This window comes from Haemorhous mexicanus, chromosome 5 (genome assembly GCF_027477595.1).
Source record: "Haemorhous mexicanus isolate bHaeMex1 chromosome 5, bHaeMex1.pri, whole genome shotgun sequence".
Lineage (NCBI taxonomy): Eukaryota > Metazoa > Chordata > Aves > Passeriformes > Fringillidae > Haemorhous > Haemorhous mexicanus.
Genome location: NC_082345.1, coordinates 10226082 through 10250904, shown reverse-complemented (window position 1 = coordinate 10250904; position 24823 = coordinate 10226082). Strand labels below are relative to the sequence as shown.

At 35.0% G+C, this 24823-nt stretch overlaps 2 protein-coding genes across 3 annotated transcripts in view; one reads left to right on the top strand and one right to left on the bottom strand.

Moving 5' to 3' along the window:
- Positions 1-16131, top strand: part of PARPBP (PARP1 binding protein) — a 39988-nt gene extending 23857 nt beyond the window's left edge. Inside the window, exons 9-12 of one of the 2 annotated variants that reach the window (XM_059845836.1) lie at positions 4001-4179; positions 5378-5459; positions 14142-14283; positions 14918-16131. In XM_059845836.1, the coding sequence (XP_059701819.1) occupies positions 4001-4179; positions 5378-5459; positions 14142-14283; positions 14918-15252 (738 nt within the window). In that variant the 3' untranslated portion in view covers positions 15253-16131. The remainder of the gene's footprint in view (positions 1-4000; positions 4180-5377; positions 5460-14141; positions 14284-14917) is intronic. The other variant, XM_059845837.1, reaches the window with a different exon arrangement.
- Positions 15604-16842, bottom strand: PMCH (pro-melanin concentrating hormone). Its single transcript, XM_059847802.1, has 3 exons — positions 16591-16842; positions 15876-16077; positions 15604-15653 (listed from the first exon to the last, which is right to left on the bottom strand). The coding sequence occupies exons 1-3, from the start codon at positions 16840-16842 to the stop codon at positions 15604-15606; spliced, it is 504 nt and encodes a 167-aa protein (XP_059703785.1).
- Between the last annotated feature and the right edge of the window lie 7981 nt (positions 16843-24823).

The window sequence follows — 24823 nt, the reverse complement described above, 5'->3', positions numbered from 1 at the left end:
TATAATCTTTTCCCGAACTGTATAAAAGTAGTAATTTCCTTTACGCTGTGATTTTAAACTTGTTGAAAGACTTATACTTGAGGATTACACTGTGGATATCAAAGAACTGATTTACATAAACTAAATTTCTTACCTTAAAATTGCAAATAAAATACTCTTCAAAGCTTAATTTGGTTGTGCAATTATTAAAAATGTAGATACTTAGAAGTGTCAGATTTGCCATTAATTTCAAAGCAGTAAATCTATAACAAATTTCCAAACAAAAGAACCTCATGAAAGTAGAATTAAGATTTGAGAACATGTATCAGTAATTTTTTATTAAAATACGCAGGTTTTATTAGCACAGCATCAAGTATTTCAAAGGGTAAGGCCTTCAAAGTAAGGTTAAATATGTAAGAAATCTAAAGCATGGTAAAATGTGGAGTAGGAAGGGAATTAAAGCCCCAAACAATCATGCGTAAGCTTTTCTCTTTTAGTGTTTCAAGACACTAATGAAACTATTAATGACTTTGTTTTCATAGAAGGAATCAGGATATTTAAAGTTCTGTAAGTCAGGTGTTGAGGGCATAATACAAGATTTCTATTTGTGGTTCATGTACTGTGAATCCACTCAGGCTTAGATTATGATCTTTTTGTGATGAAAAAATCAACCAACTTTAATTATTTTACATCATTGATGTATGAGCTATCTAATGTCATTTGTTTTTCTAGCAAATTAAAAAAAATTATAGACACCTTCAATGTGTTTAGAATTGTTAGGATGCTTTGTTTTTGAAGTCATTGGATTTATGCCATGGTAGCAAAAGATTTTTAACAAATTTTAATCAAACCTTCAGTATCCTTTTTCTTTAAGACAGGTAAAACCAGCCAGACCCTACTGGCTAGTTAAGCTGGTTTAAATGTGTGTTTCCACTGAGTATGTTGGATATATATTTCATCCTCATTTTTCTGCTTGCTATGAATATTTGTTCAGTGTATTGCTGTGTTTCCCTTTCATGTTCTTCTATTTGTTTCTCTTTCCCATCTGAGAAAATTATAGCTATCATCAGTTCTGTCTTTACTTAGCTACTTGTGTTACCAGCAAAATTTAAAAAAATCATGTAGATCATTATAAGCCAAGTAAAAGCATTTTATTAAAACTTAATTATTCAGAGAAATTCACCATTGTTTTTCCAAAATATTTGTTTCTTACTGTTCTCCAGAAGTTCATAGTCTGATGACTCTGTAGAAATGTTTAGCAGTACCCTTGTTGAGGCAGAAGATGCCAAAGATGGTTGTGGGGAGGACCTACAGTGGCGAAGTTCACAAAGGGCTGTATCCCATGGGAGGTATTCCACATGAAGAAGAGGAAGAGTGTAAGGAAGAAGCAGCAGAAGGTGTTAGGAACTGGCTGCAATCCTTATTCCCCATCCCCCTGTGCCATTTGAGGGAAGGAGGTAGAAAAGTTGGGAGTGAAGTTGAGTCTGAGAAGAAGAAAGGGATCCCATTATGGTTAAATGTCAATAAATTAGATTAATTTCATACTGTCAAATCTCTTTTGCCTATGATTTGTAAGTGAACAATCTGTCCTTATCTTACTCCCATCACCTTTTTCAAGATTTTTTTCACTTCCTATTCTGTTTAGGAGGAAGGATAGAGCAGCTTGGTGAGCACCTGGCAGCTAACCAGGGTCAACCAGCACAGTCCTTTGTGGGGCCTGAGGAATTAGAGATAAGGACAGTAGTTGAGAGAGGTAATGGGCAAATGTGGACTGAACATTGGTAGAGAACAGACTAAGTGTGGGGAAACTTCTTCTTTTGTAATTGTGGAGGGATGAGGGGCAGAATGTGTGTAAATTGTTTGCCTTTGTCAGCTTTATATTTGTTATTTTGATGTGGGGAATTCTTTTTGTTGATGTAAGTGAAGTCTGTGAAGGTTGTAATTAATTTCTATTTTAACAATTATCCTTAAGCATATGATTCATAGAGCTGAGGAGTGGAAAAAGGAGCTTAGGCAAATGCTAAGATAGTGATACCAAATGGCATATTTTAGTGGAACTTGGTATGGAGGAACCACTTGGTGTGAATGTTACTAAACATATAGAGGGGAAGGTTGCCTTTTGTAATGAAAAGAAAAAGCAAAATTTAAAAAGTTCAGTAAGTTTTCCAAATTAATTCAAGCTCTATTAGAAATTAGAGCATCTGTATTGTTCTATTAAGATCTCAGGACAGCAAAGATTAATGATTTGTTCTGATTCTTACATAGAGCTTTGGGGTTTTGTTTTGATGTCACTTAATAAGAAAGCTCCCTGATGCTATAATTTTTCAGATAAAAATTATTTGTATTCAGTATAAGTTTTGGTTTGATAGGCTGTTAGGCTTTTTTTCCTATGCAAGAGATTAAATAATTTCTTTGAGTGCAAATTAAAAATGTGATCTTAAGTGTAGAGGTGAAAATTATGCCTCCACTAGCTCCTGGTAAAACTGCTTCCTCATAAAATGTACCTGAAAAGTGTAACTTTGTTAGAAAAATATTTGCATTTCTCCTGGCAGTGGCAGTTTTCTTCCATCATTCCTCAGTTTTCCTGCAAATACCTGGTTGATAAGAATCTAGAGTTCCAGGAGAAGTTACTTTATGCAGCAGGAAGCACTATTTTGTGTTGAAGCCTGCATGAGTGATTAATAGAAATCATGATTTATTTCTTCCTAAAAGAATTATTACTGGGAATGGAATCTGGCTGTAACTATTTTATTTTAAAAAATAATGATTCATGATTAGGCTTATTTATAAGCACGATTTCTTTTGTCTTGCTAAGATGTTTTTGTCGTCTTACCTTGAATTCTTATTTTGCCTTGGACTTTTGTCCATGGTTAGTACAGAGAGCGAACTTCTGGTGGTGTAGTACTTGAGATTTCTGAAAATTATTTCTGAAGTTTTTTTCTTTGTGTATCATCAGTCAAGATGATGCCAAGTTTGTACTTCTTTCATTAAGACAAATTCACAATGGCACACATGACATTTAATAAAAATCTATGTTATGGTGATGTAATGACTGAATAGGTTCAGAATAAATGTTGAGGAAATTAAATGGTACTGAAATAGGCCAATTCTGTAAAGCCAAGTAACAACCATTTCTGTAATTGCTATTTCTAGCTATTGATTATAACTTATAGTAGCTGACTGACATGTGTTGCTATGGTTTCTTGAAAGCTACATACACTAATTGATGTAATCAAATAGAGAGAAAAATAGAATTTGATCTTTTCAAGACTGTGTTTAAAAGCAGTTAGCTGATTAGATAAATGTAGTTCATTGCTTGTCTTGCCCTTCAGAATAAAGTCAGAGTATTCAGTGTTTCTGTGTATTAGAAGAGCCTATAGTTTTTAAATAACTACCACTGTGCATTAAGCCCTACATTTCTCTGTGGAATTCCTAGTACCTTTAAAGAAAAATATAGCAACTTTCAAGATATTTTAAGTCCCACAGTGGCTATGGATTTCTCCATCTGTACTGCTGACTGTTGCATTGAGCACTTCCAGATGCGCATTGGTTTTTTTCTTTAAAGAATTCTTTATTCTTGTGGAAAATCATGGGGAATTCACCCATTCAACAGGAAATTGTGCCACGTACCTCTGTTGTCAAATCTTGATGGAAATCTCACTTTTAACCAACTACTATAGCAGATTGTTAGTCAGAGTGGTTGGACTTCACCAGAATGTGTTTGTTGTACCAGAAAGTAGAAGGTTCATTTCTGCTGCACAGTTTCCACATAGATTTATATATTTTTCTGTGTGACTTGCTCATCAGTGTATACATGTAGCTGTCAGTGATCTAAACTCCACTAACTACTTGAGATAAGAAAAATTTTCCCATGGAGAAATTCTGCATGAATTCCCCTTACTGCAAAAGGGAAGGAGGGCATTCTGACACCTTGTGCTGATGTAGGTTGATTTTGGAGGTGAGCCATTGGTCTGGCTTGCTGAACTTTGCTGTTTTATGTTCCTTTTTTATTTACTTTCAGCCAAAATTGCATTCCATAAATCATGGCACTGCATATTGTGGCAGAGATACTGTAAAGGTCTTGCTAGTTCTTCTGGATGAAGAAGCTGTCAGTCCTCCTACCCAGAACAAAGCAGATCTATTGTGCGATAATGAAAGCTTAAATTTGTGTGGCATCACCTCTGTTTTGACACTCTTCAGGTGAGTATTAGGAGGTTGCTTTTGTTGTGTTACTTTGTGCTTTTTTTAAGGATCTGAGTCTAACAAAGCATTGATGTTACTTACGCAAAGCAAATAATCAATGTACAGTCTGCTGTGGGATTAGGTGTAAAGGGAAAGCAATTTTAGGACAGCTCCGAGTTTTCAAAAGTTTTCTAAGTCTTCATTTGTATTTTTTGTATTTTCAAGATGCTTTTGTAACATGGATTTTTTGATTTAGTAAATTTCTGGGCTGCACAAACTCTGTGAAGGACACTCAAACACCCATTTCTGTGGGCACTGACAAGGGAACTCACCTATCCATGCACTGAAGAGGCATTGACGATTGATTTGGTCACAAGTCCTGAGGGATCATCAGTTGTTGAAAAAACAGGATGCTGAGAATTTGGTTGCAAAGAGAATTGGTTGCAAAGAATTATTGATTACAAAGGATTCATCAACCAGCACAATAGTGTAGACAGTAACATGATGAAGCTATTTTGAAGCTATGTTTTTTGGCAATTAAAATAGCCATAGAACAGACATTTTGCACCACAGACAACTAGAAAGAATTTTATTTATGAAAAATTGGATAAAATGAGCTAAATAAATAATGAATTATTATTGAAGAACATGTCCTCATATGCACATTGATCTGTCATGGCCTTAAGCAGGGAATTACTTACAAATGCATAGATCAGTTCTTATTTCAAGACCAAAAAATTTCCCTTTATATGCCTCATTAATTTTTTTCATTATAGGCATCAAATTTTTTCCTTGATGTATGTAACTACTTACATAATGGCATGTAAGAGAATGGAAACATTTTGTGTGAAATATGTGGAAAACTATATTGAATGTCAACCAGATGCTATTCAGGAGGGTGTAAATAGAATGGTGGCTTAGAAGACGATCACTACCATTACTAATAATACTACTAATAATAATACTGTGTCTGCAGAGCTACAATATTGGAAACACACTGGAAAATGAGTACCAGAAATTGGAACTGTAGGTTTGGTTTCTTTGTGCTCTCTTCAGTTGTCACAGTACATGTGGTTCCATAGGAATGTAGAAAATAAGTTAAAGCTCGGGGAGTAAAGGTATTTGCCTTCCTGTTTCTGAGGAACTTGGTTCGGCAACAGTTTTTATTAATGAATTGCTTTTACATGTTCTAAATACTTATCTCTTTTTAATATAGATCTCCTGCACGATCCAGTGGCTCTTCTCCAAAACCTCTTAGACAACGTATTCTGAAATCTATGGATGAAAAAGTAATTAAGGTACTCTGTAGGAATTCCTATGCAAATATAGAGGCATTGTAATAATAGTGATAAAATAATACTAGCAGTGTTAGAATTCAGCCAGGTATCTGAGATTTTCATCCCAAAGCTAAAGAAATGTAATTGTGATTAACCTGTGGAAATTGGCCCAACTAGAGCAGCATTGTAACATGAATGGAAATATCTAAAACTCCAGAAGAGAGAGGCTTTAAACTTAAGAGTACTTCCTAATGAAGATTTCTTAGTGAAGGTGTACTGAATTAATCTCTCATCATTTACCTATCTGTGTATTTCAGGACCATAGAAATAAACCAAGTTATCTGAAAACAGAGATAAAACTGAATACGGGCACCTCATTTTAGTTCTGATAAAATAGATATTGAAAAAGTGTAATAGTGATAGTTTCATTGCTTTTTTCTTCTGATGCTTTTTATTTGTACCAATCTGAGGACATTTCTTTAACATTGCTTTCTGAACAATAAAATAAAGATGCTAATGTTTGCTTTTGTAGATGAAATGGAACTTTACAAGAGCACATTGGTCTTGTGAGAGGCTCTATTCGAAAGAACAATGTTTCTGAAAATTGCCGTCTTTCAGTGCACTGCATTTTACATTATTTTTTTTCTTAAAATTGGCAAACTTGAATGTTGGGACTATGGATGGAGGCAGAGTGTCTTCTGCAGTATTTCAACAAAAAGCTAATAATAGTGGTGGCATAATATTTTTTACAGACTTAGTCCTGACAATATGTAAAAACACAAATCTAATTATCATGTTAGGAAGAGGTGTTCTAAGCCATCAGAACTGGTTCTAGAACAGCACAATGGAAAATATCTTTCATTGGACATTAGATAAACTTGAACAATAGTGCGTGTCTAAGAAGTAGAAAGACATCAAAATGAAAAGCACTGTCAGTATTTTCAGCATGCATTTTAAATATGCTCCAACTTCATACTGAGTCCTTTTTTGTGTATTGGGTCAATGACAAGCATTTTGGATACATGAACTAATTAGGGTGAAATTTAGTTTAAAACTTATAGGCAAATTATGAAAAATTGATAAAGGATCTTCTTTATTTTATGTAAACAACATTTAAATTGCAGCTTTACTCATGAAATAGCAAAAATGTGTCATGATGTTTGCATAAAATACTGAAATACATCATTCTCTTATCTTTATGAAACCTTTGTAATTGGATACATGAACAGTTGTGTTCAAAGTGCAAAAATTATTATCTAAAAGTAATTACCTGTGACATTTGAGACATTTGCTGGTTTGGCATGTTTTTGACAGAAACAAGCGAAAATATGAGTCAACTAGAATGGTTGTTGCTGAACAACTAATGACTTTTATAACTAACACTCAGTTCTCTGCCATTCATTTTTGATTTCCTCCTTTTCACATAAAATCCTACTTCTTTCTTAAAATGTTGATCTTTCATTTTATTTTTGGGCTTTTTTTCTCTCTACCTCTCTAACAATTTCTACAGTTTCTTTTGCATGTTTCTACTCCTCCATATTCTAACTCCGTATCTTTCTTTCTGTACCTTCTTTGTGGCTGCATACATCTACAAACAAAACTTCAGCTATCAGCAATTCCCAGACTGAGTGACCTAAGTGTCTCTTTTGTCAAAACTGGTATCTTCTGTTAGTTCTACACTATCCTGTGGATGCCCAGCTCTTGATCTTGAGGTGGTAGGTCTGTCTTTCCTGGTGTATTTCTCTAACACTGAAGAAGGTATTGTACATGTTTTATTTTCACTCTGTGGCATTTCTGGAATATTTTTCTCTATCTCCATGTCTATTCAAGTGTAATTTACTAGGTGTTTTTTTTACTTTTTCATGTGCTACTGTGTGTTTTTCTTGGACTTGATAGTTGCAGCTTTAGCCTACATTCCTTCACTGAGATTGCTGTTTAAAAGATTGTTATCCAAGTGATTAGACACTAGATGCCATCTTACTGTTTGCATCTCAGTCTGTTCCTTTAAATTGTGGTACGTATAAACTGCTTGGTTTAGCTGTCTGAATCCATTGATTTGATTTGCTGCTTTGCTTTGTCCTTGCTTATATTCAGCCTGCAGTACTAGTCTTTGTTGTTCATTTGTTAATTTTCAGCTGAACCCTTTTAGCTTTTACACTGTTTCTTATAGCTGAAGGGATTTCCTATAGATATCTGCAGAACTCATTATATTCCTTTCAAACCTTTTGCAGTACCTTTAAATCAACTTCTCCCCACATCTTAGTAGTGCTTTTTGTTGAGATAGATGCCCATTATAGTGACTAATTTCATTTCCTTTCACTTGAATCCATATATTTGTCTAGGATTAGAAATAAATTTTGCTCTGTCCTTACTGTACAGCACATAGCACAAAGAATTCCTTCTCCATAGCTATAGATCTCAAGTGCTATAGTAATGTTTACTACCTTCTTACACTGAGTGTCAGTCTCCATTATTATTCCATGCAAACATATTGAAATGTGTACAGGTTGCTTGTAAAATTCAGTTACAAATTTTGTTATGCATAGTGTACTCAAATTGCAATTGATTCTGGAGATACCAGATATTTATTTTTTTGAATAAGGGAGTAGCAATATGATGTTTCTTCTCAATATCTGTGATCCTTCAGAGAAGTTTCTTTTGCCATATGTGTAATGGTAACTTTAGTTCCAAAAGACTGCCCTAAGTGCCTTTTTACCATGCTGCCTCTGATAGGTGTTAGGTGGTTAGTCTACAGTATAAGTTAAGGATGTCTCATTAGGACTTATCCCATAAAAGTTACCTTTTCCATGATATTTGAGAAAGGAAGAAAAACACAGTAGTGGTGATTAGTTTGGTTGTATGCCAAGTCCCTATATCTAAATGAAGAAATTTAGGAAAATTTAGAAAGAAAAAAGAGAAACACCTTAATTAAAAATAAAATTTTAAAGAAGCAAGAGATAAAAAGTTGTTTTGCCCTCTTTCCTTAAGAGGATTTGAGTTTTCAACTTCTGTGGAATTATGTGGAGGAATGCAGATTGATAATATTTAGACCTAGGGCACATCATCACTATGTGTTTTAGTATCTAAAAATAAGGACAGTGGATAAAATAAACAGGTAGCTATGAACTGGAATTGGTGTTCAGAAATAAAATAAATCTTGTGGATGTTTCCATTGTGCCAAAACAAATTCCTGGCAACAGTGAATGACAAAGAAATATTTTTTGTCTTTCAATCCTCATTAAATACTGGAAGAAACACAGAAATATCACCTAACTATATTGGCATTTGTTTGGAAGCAAAGCTGTTGCTCTTATTGCTTGATGAGAAAGAAGTCTGGGGAACAAGCATGTTGCATTGTTTCATTTCCTCTAGCAGAATTAGGTAAGAATAAGAATATGAAACTTGGTTTTTCCTTTGGGAGCCAATTTAGTTTCTAGTTTATCTGTTGTTTAAGTGAAGTGTCTGCTGGTGAATAGTATTTTGTAGAAGGAGACTTTAATTCAGAAAGGTCTGTGGAACATGTTTTGAGTTATGTCTCTTGTCAGCTGTCCTTGTTATGTCACTTGTCTGCTTTATTGAAATACATAAGAAGCTTAATTGGACAGGAGAGAGTTGTTTTATCTGAAAAGAGTTCATCCAGCCTTATGACTGCTTTTTTGAATCATATTTCTGTTTATGTGAAATGCTAGAAACCCTGTTGTTGACTAGTTATTTTGTAGATTTCGATGGGTTATTAAAGCTCTGCTTAGTGGTGTGAGAGGGGAATGAACAGGCTGTTACAATAACCTGCTTTGTTTAGGCTGAGGAGGAACTTAGGACAACAAAAATGCTGCATTAGATTTTTCATCTTTGTTCTGCACTGCAAAATATTGAGACTTTCAAATTGTAGGTGAAATCCTGTTCCTGAACTAATGGGATTGAGTGGAGCTGAGAACTTCAGAACTGAGAACTGAAGAATCAAAGTTATTAGGGTATAAGCATGCAATATATGAGAGTGTAACAGATCTTTTTTTGTAAAGTTAAGATTGTTTTGGCCTTTTGATATATTGTTTTAGAAATCCTGCTGCATTGTTAGCAGACTTACCCTGAAACAGCTGCAAGGACTTTCAGTAGTTTGGTGTGGTTTTTTTCTTAATGTAACTGGAGACAACCTTTCCTATATGAGGCACTATTTCCCTCCAGTTGGGAACATAGCTGCAGATCTAGTTTTAAGAAGAATTTGTGGCTTAAGAACTCTAACAAATCTTGGCATGCTTGAAGTTCATTGTAATTTTACTGTGTATAGAAATCCTTCCAAGAAAAAAGCAAAAATCTTGGTCTGCCTTTCTCATGTGACTTTTTCATGTCTCTATAAAATGACTTAATATCTAGCTTCATGCACTGCTGTTATTTTTCATAGCTTAGTTCCCTAAATGCTGTTACTTGAGAGAATTGTTTTGCCTATTTATGATTCCAGTACAAATAAACTGTGACTTGGAAAACTATTAACAGGAAGTTATCAAGAGTTTTCTTGTATGCCCACTGTAATTGTGAACAGAAGAGTCATAGTAATAGAGAAAACAATCTTCTTCAGGTAGTAGTCTCATCTGTTGTTGCAAGAAATGTTTATTTCCTAAGTGCAATATAATTATGAAGAACACCAAATTGATTGGTAGTTTAGTAGAGGAGAGAAGTGAAGAGAATGAAAAGGTTATATATTCAGCACAAAATCTGAGGAAAGACTTGGTTGATAAACCACATTTGTGTAGAAAATACCATTTTTATTTCTACAAGACCCCTAAACGACTTTGTTTAGTATCCATAGCTGTGAGTTTTGTTTGAAAGCCAATAATGAAGTGATTTGGGGTTTATGTTCTCAAAACAGTAGCAGGTTATTTTGGGATAGCAAAAGGCTGGTACAATATTGTGCTATAAAAAAAAATTTCATTGTTTCAGTACAATGACAGCTTGCTACTACCTGAGGTATCCAGGATATTTTTTAATAACATGCCTTGGTTTGGCAAAGATATAATTTATTATTTTGTTACTTGTCCCTTTGTACTCCTTTCCCTTTTTCAACTTCCTTTTTCAACTTACCTTGAATATATTTTTTTTCTCAAAGGCCAAGGGTAAGGATGGAGAAAATAAATTTTCTTTTTATCTCTTTTTCCCTTCCAAGTAGTATTCTAGTTGTTTGGCTAGAAAATAAAAACATGTGTTTGTTGTTACTGATGTAGGTTTTCAAATTCTATTATGCCATTCCAGTGCATAAAAACCAAATCTCAACATTCTTAGTGACTAAATATTGGCAGTACTGTCTGTATGCAGATGCTGGAAGGAGATCTGGAACAGATTATAATCTAACTTTTAGAAATAAATAGAGCATGCACCATTAATATTTCACATAAAAGCAAATGTTTTATATGGGCATCTTGGACAACTGAAACATTTCTCTAGATACAGATGTCAAGGTGGGATAATGTACTGCTTTATCTGCTTATTAGGACTTCTAATTGACCTACCTGTGCTGAAACAGTTGTAAATTCTATCCTACTTTCTCCCAGCTGAAGAGTGGTAACAGTGAGCCTTTTTTTCTGAAATGCAGCAGAACTTTCCTTTGTATGGGGATGAGAGCAAGATCTGACTTGCTTGTGAAGAGGAGAAGGAATAGTAAGGCTGAGTTCATTGTGTGCCATTTGTGTGCAGCTACTCAGTTAGCAAACTGATCTCCCAACATTTTTTCTCTCCCAGAGCTGTGGGTCATTGGAGTGGTGCTCTTAATGCAGTGAATTTTAGGGAATTTAATATAAAAGAACTCTAAGGGCTTTTTTTCTATGAGCTTTTTCAAGCTGTTGACAGATTTCATTGTGTGCTTCAAGTAAATTTTAGGTTGATCTTTCTTCTTAAAAACATTCCAGTGAAGCTCTACTGTCTAATTCAGTGCTAGACTTGGGCTCCTTTGTGCTGCCTTCAGGCTGTTAAAATGTGCTTATTGCTGCTTCAGCCAATGTAATGCTGTATAGAACTGTGGTACAGTTCTTTATATTAATGAATATATGTTCCTAGACTAGTTGAAAAGTTTGACTGCTTCATCAAGTTGTCTTACACTATATATACAACCTCTAGATTAGTTCTAGCATCCACAGTCTGATTTGGTAGAGCTTTGTGTCCTGTTTGCAAATGCCTGACTGGTATGTGATGCAATAGACATATTTCAAGCTTCAGTGAAGTTGAATCACAGATGGGTTTATGTTGTGAGTTTTTCAGTGTTTGAGCTTGACTTCTGCCTGTTGACTCCACATATTCTATCCCTGCAAACTGAATTAGTGAAGTGAAAGATGGGAGTGGTAAAAGAAACACTGTTGTTTATAAAAAAATAAGTGCATTTATTGTTAGTTATAGGATGGTAACTATCAGGCTTTCTTGCTCAAATGTTCTTCATGCTGTATTTATTATAGATTCATCAGCTTTGAAAAATTGTAGCTTATTTGCCTCTTGCAATATGAATGTGATAGAAAGCTGTTCAAGTTGCATAATTTTTGATGTGTGTCATTTACTGAACAATAATTGAGACTTGAGGAATTTTTAAAGGATTAAGATGAAGTTTTTCAGAAACATATCAAGTACTGGAAAGTATTTTTCAATAATATTAAAGTAACCTGGAAAGGAAAAGCAAGCCCTGTATCTCCTTAATATTGTAATTGTACAATATGATGTTCACTAAATTTAAATTGGACAGCTGCTCTATCCTTCAAAACACTTTCTGAAAAGAATTTGATGACATCTACATCTTCCTCACAAGAGGAAGAGGAGGTGCAGACTCTGATCTCTACTCTCAAGTGGCCAGTAATAGGACAGAAGGGAATGGCATGAAGCTTTTTGAGGGGTTTAGGTTGGGTATTGTGAAAAAGATGTTCACCTTAATGTTGATTGGGCACTGGAGCAGGCTTCCCAGGGTAATGGTTGCTCTACCAAGCCTGACAGAATTCAAGAAGTGTTTGGAAAATGCTCTCTGGCACATGGTGTGATTCTTGGGGTGTCTTGTGCAGGGCCAGGAGTTGGACTTGATGGTCTTTGTGGGTCCCTTCCAACTCAGCATATTCTATAATTCTACTTACAGTCCATGACCTGAGGCATAATCTTGAAGCATACAAACCTTGTAAATGTCTATGTATGTAGTCTTATTTTGTGGTAAATATTTCAAAGTACAAAGTAGATTAACACTAGAAAGAGATTTGAGTTTTTGAGAGTCAGGCTTGCTAGTTTGCCCTGTTAAATCTCCCTTTTTTTCCCAGTCTGTTATCTGGGCCAAGTAAATTGCAGTTTGGGAGTGATAGACAACAGGGAAGACTTGTTATTTTTGACTCTTGAAGGGAATACTGAGGATTAGGGTAAAACTATGTATGTCCAGGCAGATTGAACCAGAAAGAACAACTGTGTTTCTGTAAATGAATGAGGTATTTTTTTCTCAAATACTCAGAGTATTCACTTGGCCAACAGCAGTACCATGAAGAGACATCTAGGTTGTGTCTCAGTGATAAGCTCAAGTCTGTTACCCTATATGTAGGAAAGCAGGATCTGATCAAAGTGGCATCAATTGTGAATTTTGTAGATGATGTCCTCTGTGAAAGGATGTTCCTGGGAACATTATTCTATTTCCTTCTGTCTAAATCTGAGAATTTAAGTTAGAAGAAAAGTATATCTCTAAGGGTCAAATCTGAACTGCAAGGTTTAATCTTGCTTGTGCTAAGAAGAAAAGTAGACTTGCATAATGCAAACCTTTTAATCAGAAAAGTGTCTGTAAACCTCTTATTCAACAAATCATTCCTGCTATCTATTTGTGTAGTAATACTTATTTTCTAACAGTGTTTATTCCTTGTTCTTTTCTCTGATTTTACTGAAGCACCTGTTCAGCTCAAATCGATTTAAATTTGCCTGTGCTGTTGAGATGGAATTATTAGCTAAAAATCCAGTTGTATTGTACTTATCTGTTCTGTGCTACATCTTTCAATATAATTCATATAATCCAGTGCACTTTCAAATGGAAGTGAGGGCAGAATCTGTCTTGCAGAACCTATACCATTTATGGTCAATTGTACAGAAAGTACAACGCTTGACCTGAAAGTCTCAGCTGATGTGAAGCTGTAACTTGAGAATAAGCTGAGGAAATTTTACCTGTGGCTTGAGCTAAATAGGTATGTTTTGTCAAATGAGGACTTAGACATTGGCATTCAATGGTGAAGTGGCTTTGTTTTGTGAATAAACGGGAAGTCTGAAATAGTACTTGATATTTTCATATAGAAGTATAGGTGATGAGCTGCAGAAGTATGAAAATTGACCCTAGTAGCTGCAACACCTACTCGAAACAGTGGAGTCTGTTAGAACACAGGGCTAACTTAAGGCAGAAAACTTTCATTTGAAGCTCTAAGAGTTAATGTGTACCTTTCTGAAAGAGCTGAAAAAAAATATTTTGGAATTATTTTAGTATTTTTAATAGAATAATAAATTATTAGTCTTAAAAGCCCTTATGCTTTGTAAATTAATATCTTTAATTTTTAATTTTTTAATCTTTAATATCTCTAATTTTTCTTTTAGTGTGAGCATATCCATTTTTCTGGTATTGTATGTGAAAGGAATGGGAAGACTCAGTATTATACAAGTCTTGCTGGTGTTGTCTTTCACTTTTTTAAATTATAGAAGCTAATAGCAGATTGTTATTTGCAGATGAAACAATCTTCAATTAAATCCCAGTTTGCCTGTACATATAAAAATGATTTGAGTGAGATGAGTGGTCAGCATTCCCATGCAATTCCAGCCTGCAAACATCCTGTACCAAAGCAACATTTAAAAGCTGGAAAGCCCACAGGTAAGCTGTGGTAGGATTGAATAAATAAATGCAATGGGTAATACTTTAAATGCTATCCAAAAAGCTTTTTGAGTATAACTCAAATGCTTTCAAGAAAAGGAACAAAAATGTCTCATTGTTCTCAATGTCTCATATGCCAGTTAAATCTTTTTGCAATAAAATTGTAGTGCCAATGCTTTGAAAATATAAATGTTTGAAAAGTGTGTTGATGCTGTCTTGCAGTAAAAAAGTGATATATGTTACATATATGACATATTTGTTCTTATTCTACAAAAGTAAGCCAAGTGCATTTTATATTTTTGCCATTAAAAGGAGGGAAAATTTGTTTTACTGCACTACAAGCTATATAATATATAAAATTTCTATGCCCTTTAACCCTCTCTTCCAATATCTTAAAGTTATAAATCCACTTCCCTAAGTTAGTCCTTACATGTTCTTGAGCAATGTAATTTTAAATTGGCAATGCACTTATGAACACATAGCAAATTTAATAGCAAAGCATAGCTTTGTTTTATTGGTAATACATTATTTTTGATTAAAAAAAATAGCATGGCAGTTCTTATAGAAAAAAGATGTATGTTCCCAGGTAACTTTTTATTTCTTCACATATGTTTTTGATATTCTTACATGACAGAAGGTCCAAATTCATGTCTTGATGTACCAGGGCTTGGAACTATTTCTGAAAGTGTTCACCAGACTAGAAGTTATACAGAAACGGGAAAGCTGAGTTGTCAGCCAAGGAACAAGAACTCTGAGAATGAACAGATGGATTTGAATAATGACAAAATAATCTGTGACAAGGAAAGTGAACCATCTTTGCAAAAAAATACTAAAAGACTTAAGACTTCAAGCAGCTCTAAGAAGGAATTGGACAGCAAAATCGGTGGAAAAAGAAAGCAGACTAAAACTGCAAGTAAGAATAAGTTGATTGCTGGTCAGGCAAAATTGACTCGCTTTTTTCAACTCTAAGTTTTTGTTTTCACATGCATGGTATGTTGACAGTTGTAAAATTTTGCAAGAAAACAGGTGAAAATTGTGAACTACTTCCTTTCATATGTAAATAATTGAAAGTAGCTTGTGTATTATGGTAGACAATTACAAGTCTGGATTATGCTGAAGTATTTTATTTTTTAATGACAGTACATTGTTAATAATTACACTGTTATTTTTGATAATGAATTATGTATCCCTCTACAATGCAGTGGGAAATTATTTTTGGATGTGTATGTAAAGTTACACGAACACTCAGTAACTTCAAATTACATTAAATTCAGAATAAAATGTTTAATCTTCAGAGAAGGTGGTGGAGATAAGTAGTTTTCACACTTGCCAACAAGGTCGGTAGACTCTTCCCAGCATACACCTGAGGACTACAGGAGAAAAAAAGAGCTTGAAAGTTTAAATCATCAAAGAACCAGAATTCTTATGGCTTCTGGAAATATTAATTTAACAAATGCTCCCTCCCCCATGCAACAAATCATAAGTCGTGTCGTGGAGTCTCTAAATGAACCTTTACCAAATTGCTATTTTGACATTACAGTGTACTTTACCAGAATGAAATAATTTCCTGTGTAAAAGTAAAATATATTTACTGTCAAAATCTCTTCTTCCTATAGGAAATTTAGCTGAATTTTCTTCATCTGTGGTCTCTCTTTCCTGTATTGACTCAATATTTTGAATTTCAGTGTCAGCTGGAAAAGCCATGGCTCCCTTCAGTGCAGGATAAGGTAGTTGCTTTCTACCTAAGTTGATTGGCATAATATGATTGAAGAAATCATGTCTGGAACTTCTGTCCTGTTTTGAGGGAAGACAAGAGGTTTATCTTTAAATAAAGTCAGTTGTATCACATTTTGTTCCTTATATTCCAACAGAGCAGTTATTTTATGTTTCAAAATCATACCTTAATAGTAATGACCTGTATTGCATCTTTGGCCAAGATGGTTTAATGGACATAATTAAATAATGAGTCTTGTGTTTGGCAAAGTTAAAAACCTGTTGCTGCATATAGGGACATCATTGAATATAAATACAGGTTTCTTCTTACCACACTCCCCCCTCCCCCACCCCAATCCTCCAAATTTTGGCTACTGTTTGTGAAAATCAGATTTAATTCAACTCTCCAAGTTACACATTTAGAATCTTGGCACTAGAAATATAGAGTTGAATTTTTTTCTTGACTATGTTATGTTAAACTGGTATTTTTATATATTTACCTGGTTATTGATTTAAATTCTTGTACTTGTTTTCTGAAGGGATAGAAAGGAATTTCAATTTTACAATTAAGCCAAAATTTAAAACTGAACTCACCAAAAACTTCATGTTTCCAGCATTCTTATCATTGAAAACACTGCTGTCTTCAGTCTTGTAGTACTTCAGCAAAGGTATAGCTCCTCTGTTCATACTTTTATCTCCATTTTGTAGAGTTTTTCCTAGATTTAATGCAGCTAGCAACATATCTTCATCTTCTACCTCTTGCAGAGACTTTGAAACTGAGACTAGAAAACCTTGAGAAAAAAGAGAGAGAAGGGAGAGAATTAGGATATATGATGAGATGCACATTTTTTAATTGTCTAGCACTTGCATAGAGGTTTGGCACTTCTCAAATTCTAAGAAATATTTTCCAGTGGTAAATAATTATGTTTTCCATTTCTGGAATGGCACCCTTTATATATTTTACAGGTTGAATGGAAACTACTTCAGTAGCTGATGAGTTCATGCTTTTAAAATGACTCATATCAAGGAGTAACCTTTTCTATAATCCTTCTAATCCCACCTGTTTAGAACTAAAACATTTCTTTGTCATACCTAATTTGTTTCTTTGTATGTTTTTAGAACAGATTAGTTCCTTTTGGTGGATCAATATAGCAAAGTTCGCAGAAAAAGTGATGTCCATTTGTGTTGTTTATAAAGCCTTAGCTCTGGTTAAGGCAATTTTAAGAAGAGGAACTAATCTACAAAAGTAAGATGGATTGTTTGTGATGCATCATAGTTTTGAAACTGGATTCATGAAAGAGCTGAAATTCTGGAAATTTGATAATGGCTTAGACTGCTACCATGTTAAAGCTGAAATACTTACTTTGTATTTTGATGTCTATTATGTCAGGTTGCATTATACAGAGCTAATGGCTAAAAATATTTATTAGTACCTAATTAACTATGTTTGTGTTTTCTTACTGAAAGTGGACCTTTCTCTGCTACAAATATAACATAGTGAAATATGCTTGCAAAGAATGTAGAAAGAAAAGTAAACTTCAGTTTTTCCTTTAAAAGGTCTTTGAAATGTATCTATTACCATGTGGAAGGAAATATAAAAGTTTCTGCATACTACTGTTGCACTGTTGTTGTGTGGGGCTGGTTTTTGTTGTTGTTGTTGGCTGTTTTTGTTTGGTTTGGGGTTTTCTGCCTTATCTGGAAAGCAAATAGGGCCAGCTGAAATTTAGCTAATCTCTTGATGTCAGTGATAGAAACCACACATTCATTGGCCATGTGCCTCTGAGCTGGTGCTTCTTGTTTTATCCTTTAGCTTAGTGCAGGGAACCATGCTGCTATTCAAGGCAAAGCACTAGGAAATTGGCCACTGTTCCCTGCTAAACTTCCTGGAAAAGCACCTGCCTTGCCGAAGTTACTTCTTGGTAAGATATTTCATGGGAAAATATGTCGTGCTGGACTAAGTAGATTTTGACTAAGAAACATGTTTGGTATACCATCATTTCTCCAAATTAGAAGTTCATTTAATCCTTTCTGGGCAAAGCATTTCTCACAAACAGAATTGTTGCTTCTCATTGTTTTCATTTCCTTGCTGTAGAGCCTGTATTTGCCCTTGGGTAATTGAAATGTTTTCTTTCCTTTGACTTTAACTGTCTGGCTACAGAGGAGACAAATTTCAGAGTTGATTGTGCGTGGTTTAATACTTATCATCCAATAATTATTTTTCCCCTCACGTTAAGTATTTATACAGTTTTGTTCAATTAATAAAGCAAAAGCCATGTATGGTCTCTTGCAGGTACTTTTCATTTAGCTCAGTCTTGACAGAACAGGAGTGCTTTGGAGCTGTGCTGGCAGCAAGCTGTTCTTTTTCCTATGTTGGTCTATCAGTTAAGAGATGGAAAACACACTATCAACCCAGTAACTGGGTAGGTGGCAGGAGCTTCTGCTCCTCTGAAGCTCTGGCACCCACAGGTGTGCAGCATCTCACACAGGGCTCACTTTCTTGTGCTTCTGTCCTTTAATACAAAGCACAGCTCCAAGGAGTACAGCTGACCTGGATAATTCAGTTTGTCTGTCTACAGCATCTGGCTGGTTTTTTACTGTGAGACACAGGCTGATGTCTGTGAAGGAATATGTTTGTCAGGGCAAACTTATGCAACTTGCCACAGGATCTTCTACTGCTTCCTGAAGTAGTTGTTAATTTGTAAGATTTGTGGAAGGTGATTGTAAGTGATAATGAGTAGAAACTTCTAACTAGGCTTCTTAGAAATCCAGAGCACATGTCTGTAAATCCACTGACTCTGAACAGGCAGAAAACATTTGTACACCTGCAGATACCCAATGTGTGTGTTGTGTACAGTTTTTCATAATGCCTTGGGGAATCCTAGCACTCTGACACCTCCAGTTTTATTTCTTCCTCCTGTAACTTTGAATTTTAGTAAAGATATAAAATGTTTAATACATCACTGTCTATGTTTTACCACTACTTGGACTTAATAATACTATTTATAATTTTTTTAACCCAGTAGTGCTTTCAGAACAATAAAAATTTGTTTGAGAAATTCTTCTTACTTTTACTTTATTACAACAAAATATGAACTCTTAACATCAGAAATCTCATGTGGTATATGTAAGTAAATAAAATCTAGGTGGTAACATGCGTGGACTTTCTGTACTCATTTTGAATTCTAGGAATGGGTAACAAAACAATGGCAATAGTTTCATTTGGTGTTGTAACTACTGTAATTGCTGTGTACAAGTGCTTGAACCTAATTCCTTGTGTTAACTGAAGAATAAATCAAGCAGGTATGTGTTGTATAAAGTCAATTATTTTCTATTATCAGGATTGAAAAACTTCACAGTGCAAGAGAAACTATTTAAGTAACCTTAATAAATCATTTTAGTCAGTCTTAAAATAGCACAAAACCAATTGGTCAATGTTAATTTTGCCCAGTGGCTTACTACTTCTGGTTTTAAAAGGTGGTTGGGATTGTTTGCTTGTTTTATTTTTAGTTTGGATCTTGTACTTTTATCCTAACAGCTGTATTTTAGTCTGATTTTTTTTGTGTATTGTTCTATTTAAATACCTCAGTGTTTTAGCTCCAAACCCTTCCCACCAAACCAAACAAGCAGGTGTTATAGTGGACATTCTCTGCTAAAAATGGACAGAGTGTATCAGCAGCTCACAGGGCAGATAAGAGGTAATTAGCACACTTCATTATTGACTGTAGGAAATTAAGACTCTTGCCTAGCACTGTTTTGTTGTTCCTCCTGCTGAATTGGGAGTCACCTGGAATCACAGTGGCACAATGTTGCAAATAAGAGATCAGCTCTGGACTTGTGCAGGAGCACAGCTCTAACTATTTGGAGAATCTAAAAGTAATTTTCTGTAAATGTGTCAGGAGAATGTACAAGAAAAGGGTGGGGGTGAAACCCCATAAACTAAATAATTTGGTGGGGGTGAAACCCTATAAACTAAATAATTTTTACCAAATTTCTGCCCAAGATCCAGGGTATCCATTTCAGTCCTCTGTTGAATTATAATCTGCGTATTTGTAGAATGAAATGTTAGATTTGTTTGTGTTACAAATTAATTTCACAGTTGGGAAGACTTTAAAAATATTTTCTGCTGTTTGTTTTGAAAGGCATTTCAGAATTTCATTTGAAGCAAGTATATAAAAATGTGAATATTTCTTAAGGAATTGTACAGCAGCAGCAGAGAACAATTTATGCATAGTTTCTTCTAACAAAGTCAGTGATAAGCATATTGGTCACTGTGTCTGTCTTTTTTTAGAATTATTTCTATTATGTAAAATGGTCTGTTCTTGTAGGAAAGATTTGCCAATACACCATGTTTAGAATTAACTGAGTCACTGTTTAAGAACAAATTAGCCCCCCCCCCCCAAAAAAAAAATCCCTGCCTCCCAACAACTCAATTTCTTCTTCTGAAGGACTTTTGCAAAGCAGTCCATATATAAATCTGTTAAGGATGCCCAATTAATCAATGAAGTGGAAAGAGGAAAAGAGGGAGATTGCTCAAGCCATAGTAGCTTCATAATTAAGGAAAAAACAGTGGTGATAGTGAAATACTTTGTTTTCATGTAAAAATCTGCATTTCTGAGAGAAATTACTGTGGACAAGGCATACTCAATTATTCTGTAACCAACCAACAGCAGGAACTTCCTTATGAGAACAATAAAGAGGATAAAAAAGACTGGGCCCCTTTGCTTTGCAGGCAGATGAGAGGATTTCAGCCAAGAAAAAAAATACAGGAAAAAGCAGGAGGTGCAACTGCAATTTTGAGCTTCATTTGAGCACAGGATGTCTGTGAGAGGCTTTGAAGCTGGCTATCCAGTGCAAGCCTGCTAAAATTCCTGCGATTTCTACTCTTCACCATTTCTGTTCATATGGTTTTGATAGTGCTGAGTGGAGTAATTTATTTTGCATAGCTAACATGAAGGCAGGAAAGCTTTTTTAGGAATATTGATTCTTGACAGGTCTTTACCAACTTTACAGGAACCACGGGTGGATTAAGTCCCCTAAAGGGCAGTGAATGCTCTTGCTGGTACACAGTGATGGTAAAACTGACCACAGCTGGCATTTGAGAGGAGCAGAGCAGAGTTTTTCTCTTTGCTATTATCTGAAAGCGGTCTGGGTAAAGTAAATGAATGTTGCTATCAATATTGTTCCTATTATCCATGAATCCTGTTGATGATGTAGCTGTGTCCTACACATATCAGTCCAGGTTCTCTTACTGAGCTTGATCCTCTGAGTCAGTTTGTGTGATAAGATGCAGCTCTTGAGTAGATAGAAGAATGAATACGACTCTGCTCAATTTCTTTTTAGCAGAGCAATTGTTCAGTAAATTGGCACTTCATCAGAATCAAAATTATTTACTGTTTTTCACCTGGAGTTTTTTACCAAAAATGTCAATTTTTTTTGTTTAGGTTTGGGGATTTTTTTGGTTTTTTTTATTTTTATTTTTTCATTTCAGTCTCTTTTAAAAACAATTGTATTTTCATCTGAATTGTTTCTACTGGTGCTTTTTTCTTATGTCAGAGTATAAACATAAGTTGTTTGGAATTTTGGTAATTATGGAACAATAATGCTGCATTATGAGTCCATGAAATATTTTTACACTTTTTTTGGATGTCAGGTACATTTTTGAGATATGCTATTTTGTGAGATGTTCCTTAAATAAACACAGAAGTCAGAGGTGTTTACACACAGAAATCCTCTAGTATAGTTTTCACATGGTAAGCTGAGCCACATACCTAAGGTGTGGGTCTGGGTTCTTCCTCGTGAATTCTGGAAAAAGAATCAGTTATCTTTTAATTCTGTTATTGTGAAGTAAAATTTTAAACCTACAAGGACCCACCAGGTATTCTCTCTCTGTTTTGCCATACCAGTCTGTGATTTTAGCTCTTCTACTGTTTACTCTAGCAACAAGGGGTTGGAACCAGATAATCTTTGATGTCCTTTCCAAACCATTCTGTGATGCTGCTCCTGCCATTCATATGGTATTTGCACAATGGTGTAGAGAATGGTACAGTATGTGTGTTCTTTTAATTGTTGCAATGCTTGTGGTTGTTATCCAAGGACTAGGAGTCACGTTATGATTTAATGACTCTTGTATCCTTGAACGTATTTTCTTTATTATCTCTGCTAGCAGTCTAACCAAATTGTACCTGCTTCTGTTATATCAATTCCAGTCATGTCTTTTTCATCCCAAGTATGTGAACTTTGTGTATGATTGAAACATCTGTCTCACAGACTCTGAGGAAGAGGAATTGCAGGCTATTAATCATACAGCTTCTACTGTGTATTACCTTTGTCTGCAGAAGAGACTGTGCTACCATTGATACTCAAAAGTACAGCCAGATACTTGTGAAAGCTCTCAAGAGCTCCTGCACAGAATGGCAGTCACACTGGAGATTCTGATGGAAGCTGTCCAGGAGAAATCAACTAAGTTTCTGGACATACCACGTCCCTCTATGCCAGCATGCCTGGTAATTCCCATAAATGAGGACCCTTTGGAGTCAGCCAAATTACTCTGGCAGATGTCTGCTTCTTTAGTGCTGACAATCCAGATGGGTGGATTGTTGTTATCCAGTGCTTTCTGCAGGCTCTGAACAAGTCTATGTACACTGGCGCCAGGACTGCTGGCTGTGGCAGCAGTCCACTGGACAGACGAGCATCAAGGTCTACAAAGAACAATGCCACAAGGTAAAGAATTACACCAGATGTTATTTAATTAGAAGCAAAACCCACCTGCTTTAAATTATCTTATTCTAGCTATGATCTGGTGCTGTTTTAATCAGAGATGTCTTTTATGGAAGATAACACTACTGTCAGTGAAATATCAATCATCATTTGCATTGATATAAGATCATGAAAGGTTTACCTTAGCCAGAGTTTTGTATTTTACAAGACTCGGTTATTTCCAAGCAAAAAATCAAAATGGTTAGACTAGGAAATCCCTATGTTTAGCACTTGTTTTACATGCCCCATATTTTGAATATTAAGTGTCATTTTCCCAAAGATAATCAACAAGAACTACCTTCTTTGATAAATGTAGTGCTGCAATGACCGTTTCCAACATTGACTTCAACTTGGTCGTTCATTTAGTAGCCAGGTTTTGGTTAGAAGTATTATTTGCAGCTGAAGTTATTCTGTCTCACTGTTTCGGAGGATGCTGTTTGCCATTCATTGTTGCATCCATATTGACTCACATTCAAAGAATAATCATTTGCTGACAGCATGTCTGATCCTCTGAAATATTATCAGCACACTTCCCATATCATACTCTGTTTTCATTTCTGCTGGCGCTGCCTGCTGTGGACAGAATTGAGTGATTTTTAAGTGAGCAAGGGTTCCTGCCCTTTATGCTCTGCTTTACCAGTATGAGGCAGCTGAGTGCTTATGATGCTTATGATCATCTATGCAAGATGATGATTTTTATAAATGGAAGTGTTACATGTATGCAAAGAATAGAACTAATGAGGATTAAAGCTTCAGCCAGGAGACTTCTTGCTACTTTGCATGGATCCTTCTGGTGCTATTGTTATTTGCCAGTGTTGTTGTACTTAGGGTCTGAATGTTCCTTGCCATGTATTGAAGACTTGTTTACAGTATCACACTGGAAACCAGCTAGCCCTTCAAAATAATGGGACTATTGAGGGAAAAAACACATCCCACCACTGTCTTAACTATGTAGGGATATATTATGTAGTTACACTCTTGAAATCTCATGTGTGTGTTTGAGAAATGTTTTTCTTGACCAAAAAAAGAGGCAGAGATTACAATTTATGCATTGCTTACCCACACCAAAGTAAAAATATGTATAAACTTGAGCTACTAATAATTTCATAAATTTTGTGCATAAATATTGGTGTTTATTGAATCTTCAGCTCTTAGCTATTTTTCTGAACTGCTAAGACTTGATTCAGTTGGATTACAATTTCTAAGATATTACTTGTATGCAGTCACAATCAAGTTTGGTGACCACTACCTGTTGGTTCAGAGTTGCCATCGATAATGGCAAATATTAATTTTAATTTTTAATTTTATTCTTTACGTGTTAGGCAATTTTTGGCAAGCAACAATCAGGTTTTAAGATTGGATTTTATGTAAAATTATACATTTCTTCCTACTGGAAGGACAACAGAGCAAGTTACACTCATTCCAGGGGACATCTGGAGTGCAGGATGATGACTTGACAGAGGCTGACTTAAGGCCTGATGAGGCAAAGCACTCTAATGGACTTGGTGCCAAAAATTAGGAACTGGGTATGAAGATTGTCTTAGTTTTGTCTGCAGTGACCATAAAATGATGGTATTCAGGACCCTGGAAGAAAAGAACAGGGCAAATAAGATCACAACTTCGAATTTCAGAGGAATAAACTTTGCTCTGGTTAGTGTTCTGCTTGGGACAAACCGATGTGATAGTCTGGGTGAGAAGAGGGATCCAGAATTGCTGAATTCACTTTTACACCACAGGGGAATATGTTTGTTAAATTTAGATTTTCCTAAACATTAGTATGTCATTAGTTTAACTTTCATTTATATCTCGTGTTTCAGCAGATATCTATTTAACCTGCATTGTCTACCTGATTTATTACTTCATCTAGCAAATAATCGATACTATTCAACAGAAACACTTCAGGGTGTAAAAGTGAGTAGAAACAAGTTTAATAACATTATCTGTAAGTGATCAAAATGAAGTGGTTTTCTTTCTGATCTTTTGTAGTGAAAATGATTCTAGTTCATTTAATGAATGTCTGAGTTTAACATTTAGCATAAGTATTTTTAACCTGAAGTGATAAACTTGTACT

What these genes read in the sequence shown, in the direction of transcription:
- PMCH (XM_059847802.1), bottom strand. Translation starts at nt 16,842, where the DNA reads ATGTGCATCTCATCATATATCCTAATTCTCTCCCTTCTCTCTCTTTTT. An exon ending in CTGGAAACATGAAGTTTTTG is followed by an intron (nt 16,078 to 16,590) that starts GTGAGTTCAGTT and finishes CCCTCAAAACAG; the next exon opens with GACAGAAGTTCCAGACATGA. An exon ending in AGGAAGAAGAGATTTTGACA is followed by an intron (nt 15,654 to 15,875) that starts GTAAATATATTT and finishes TTTCTCCTGTAG; the next exon opens with TCCTCAGGTGTATGCTGGGA.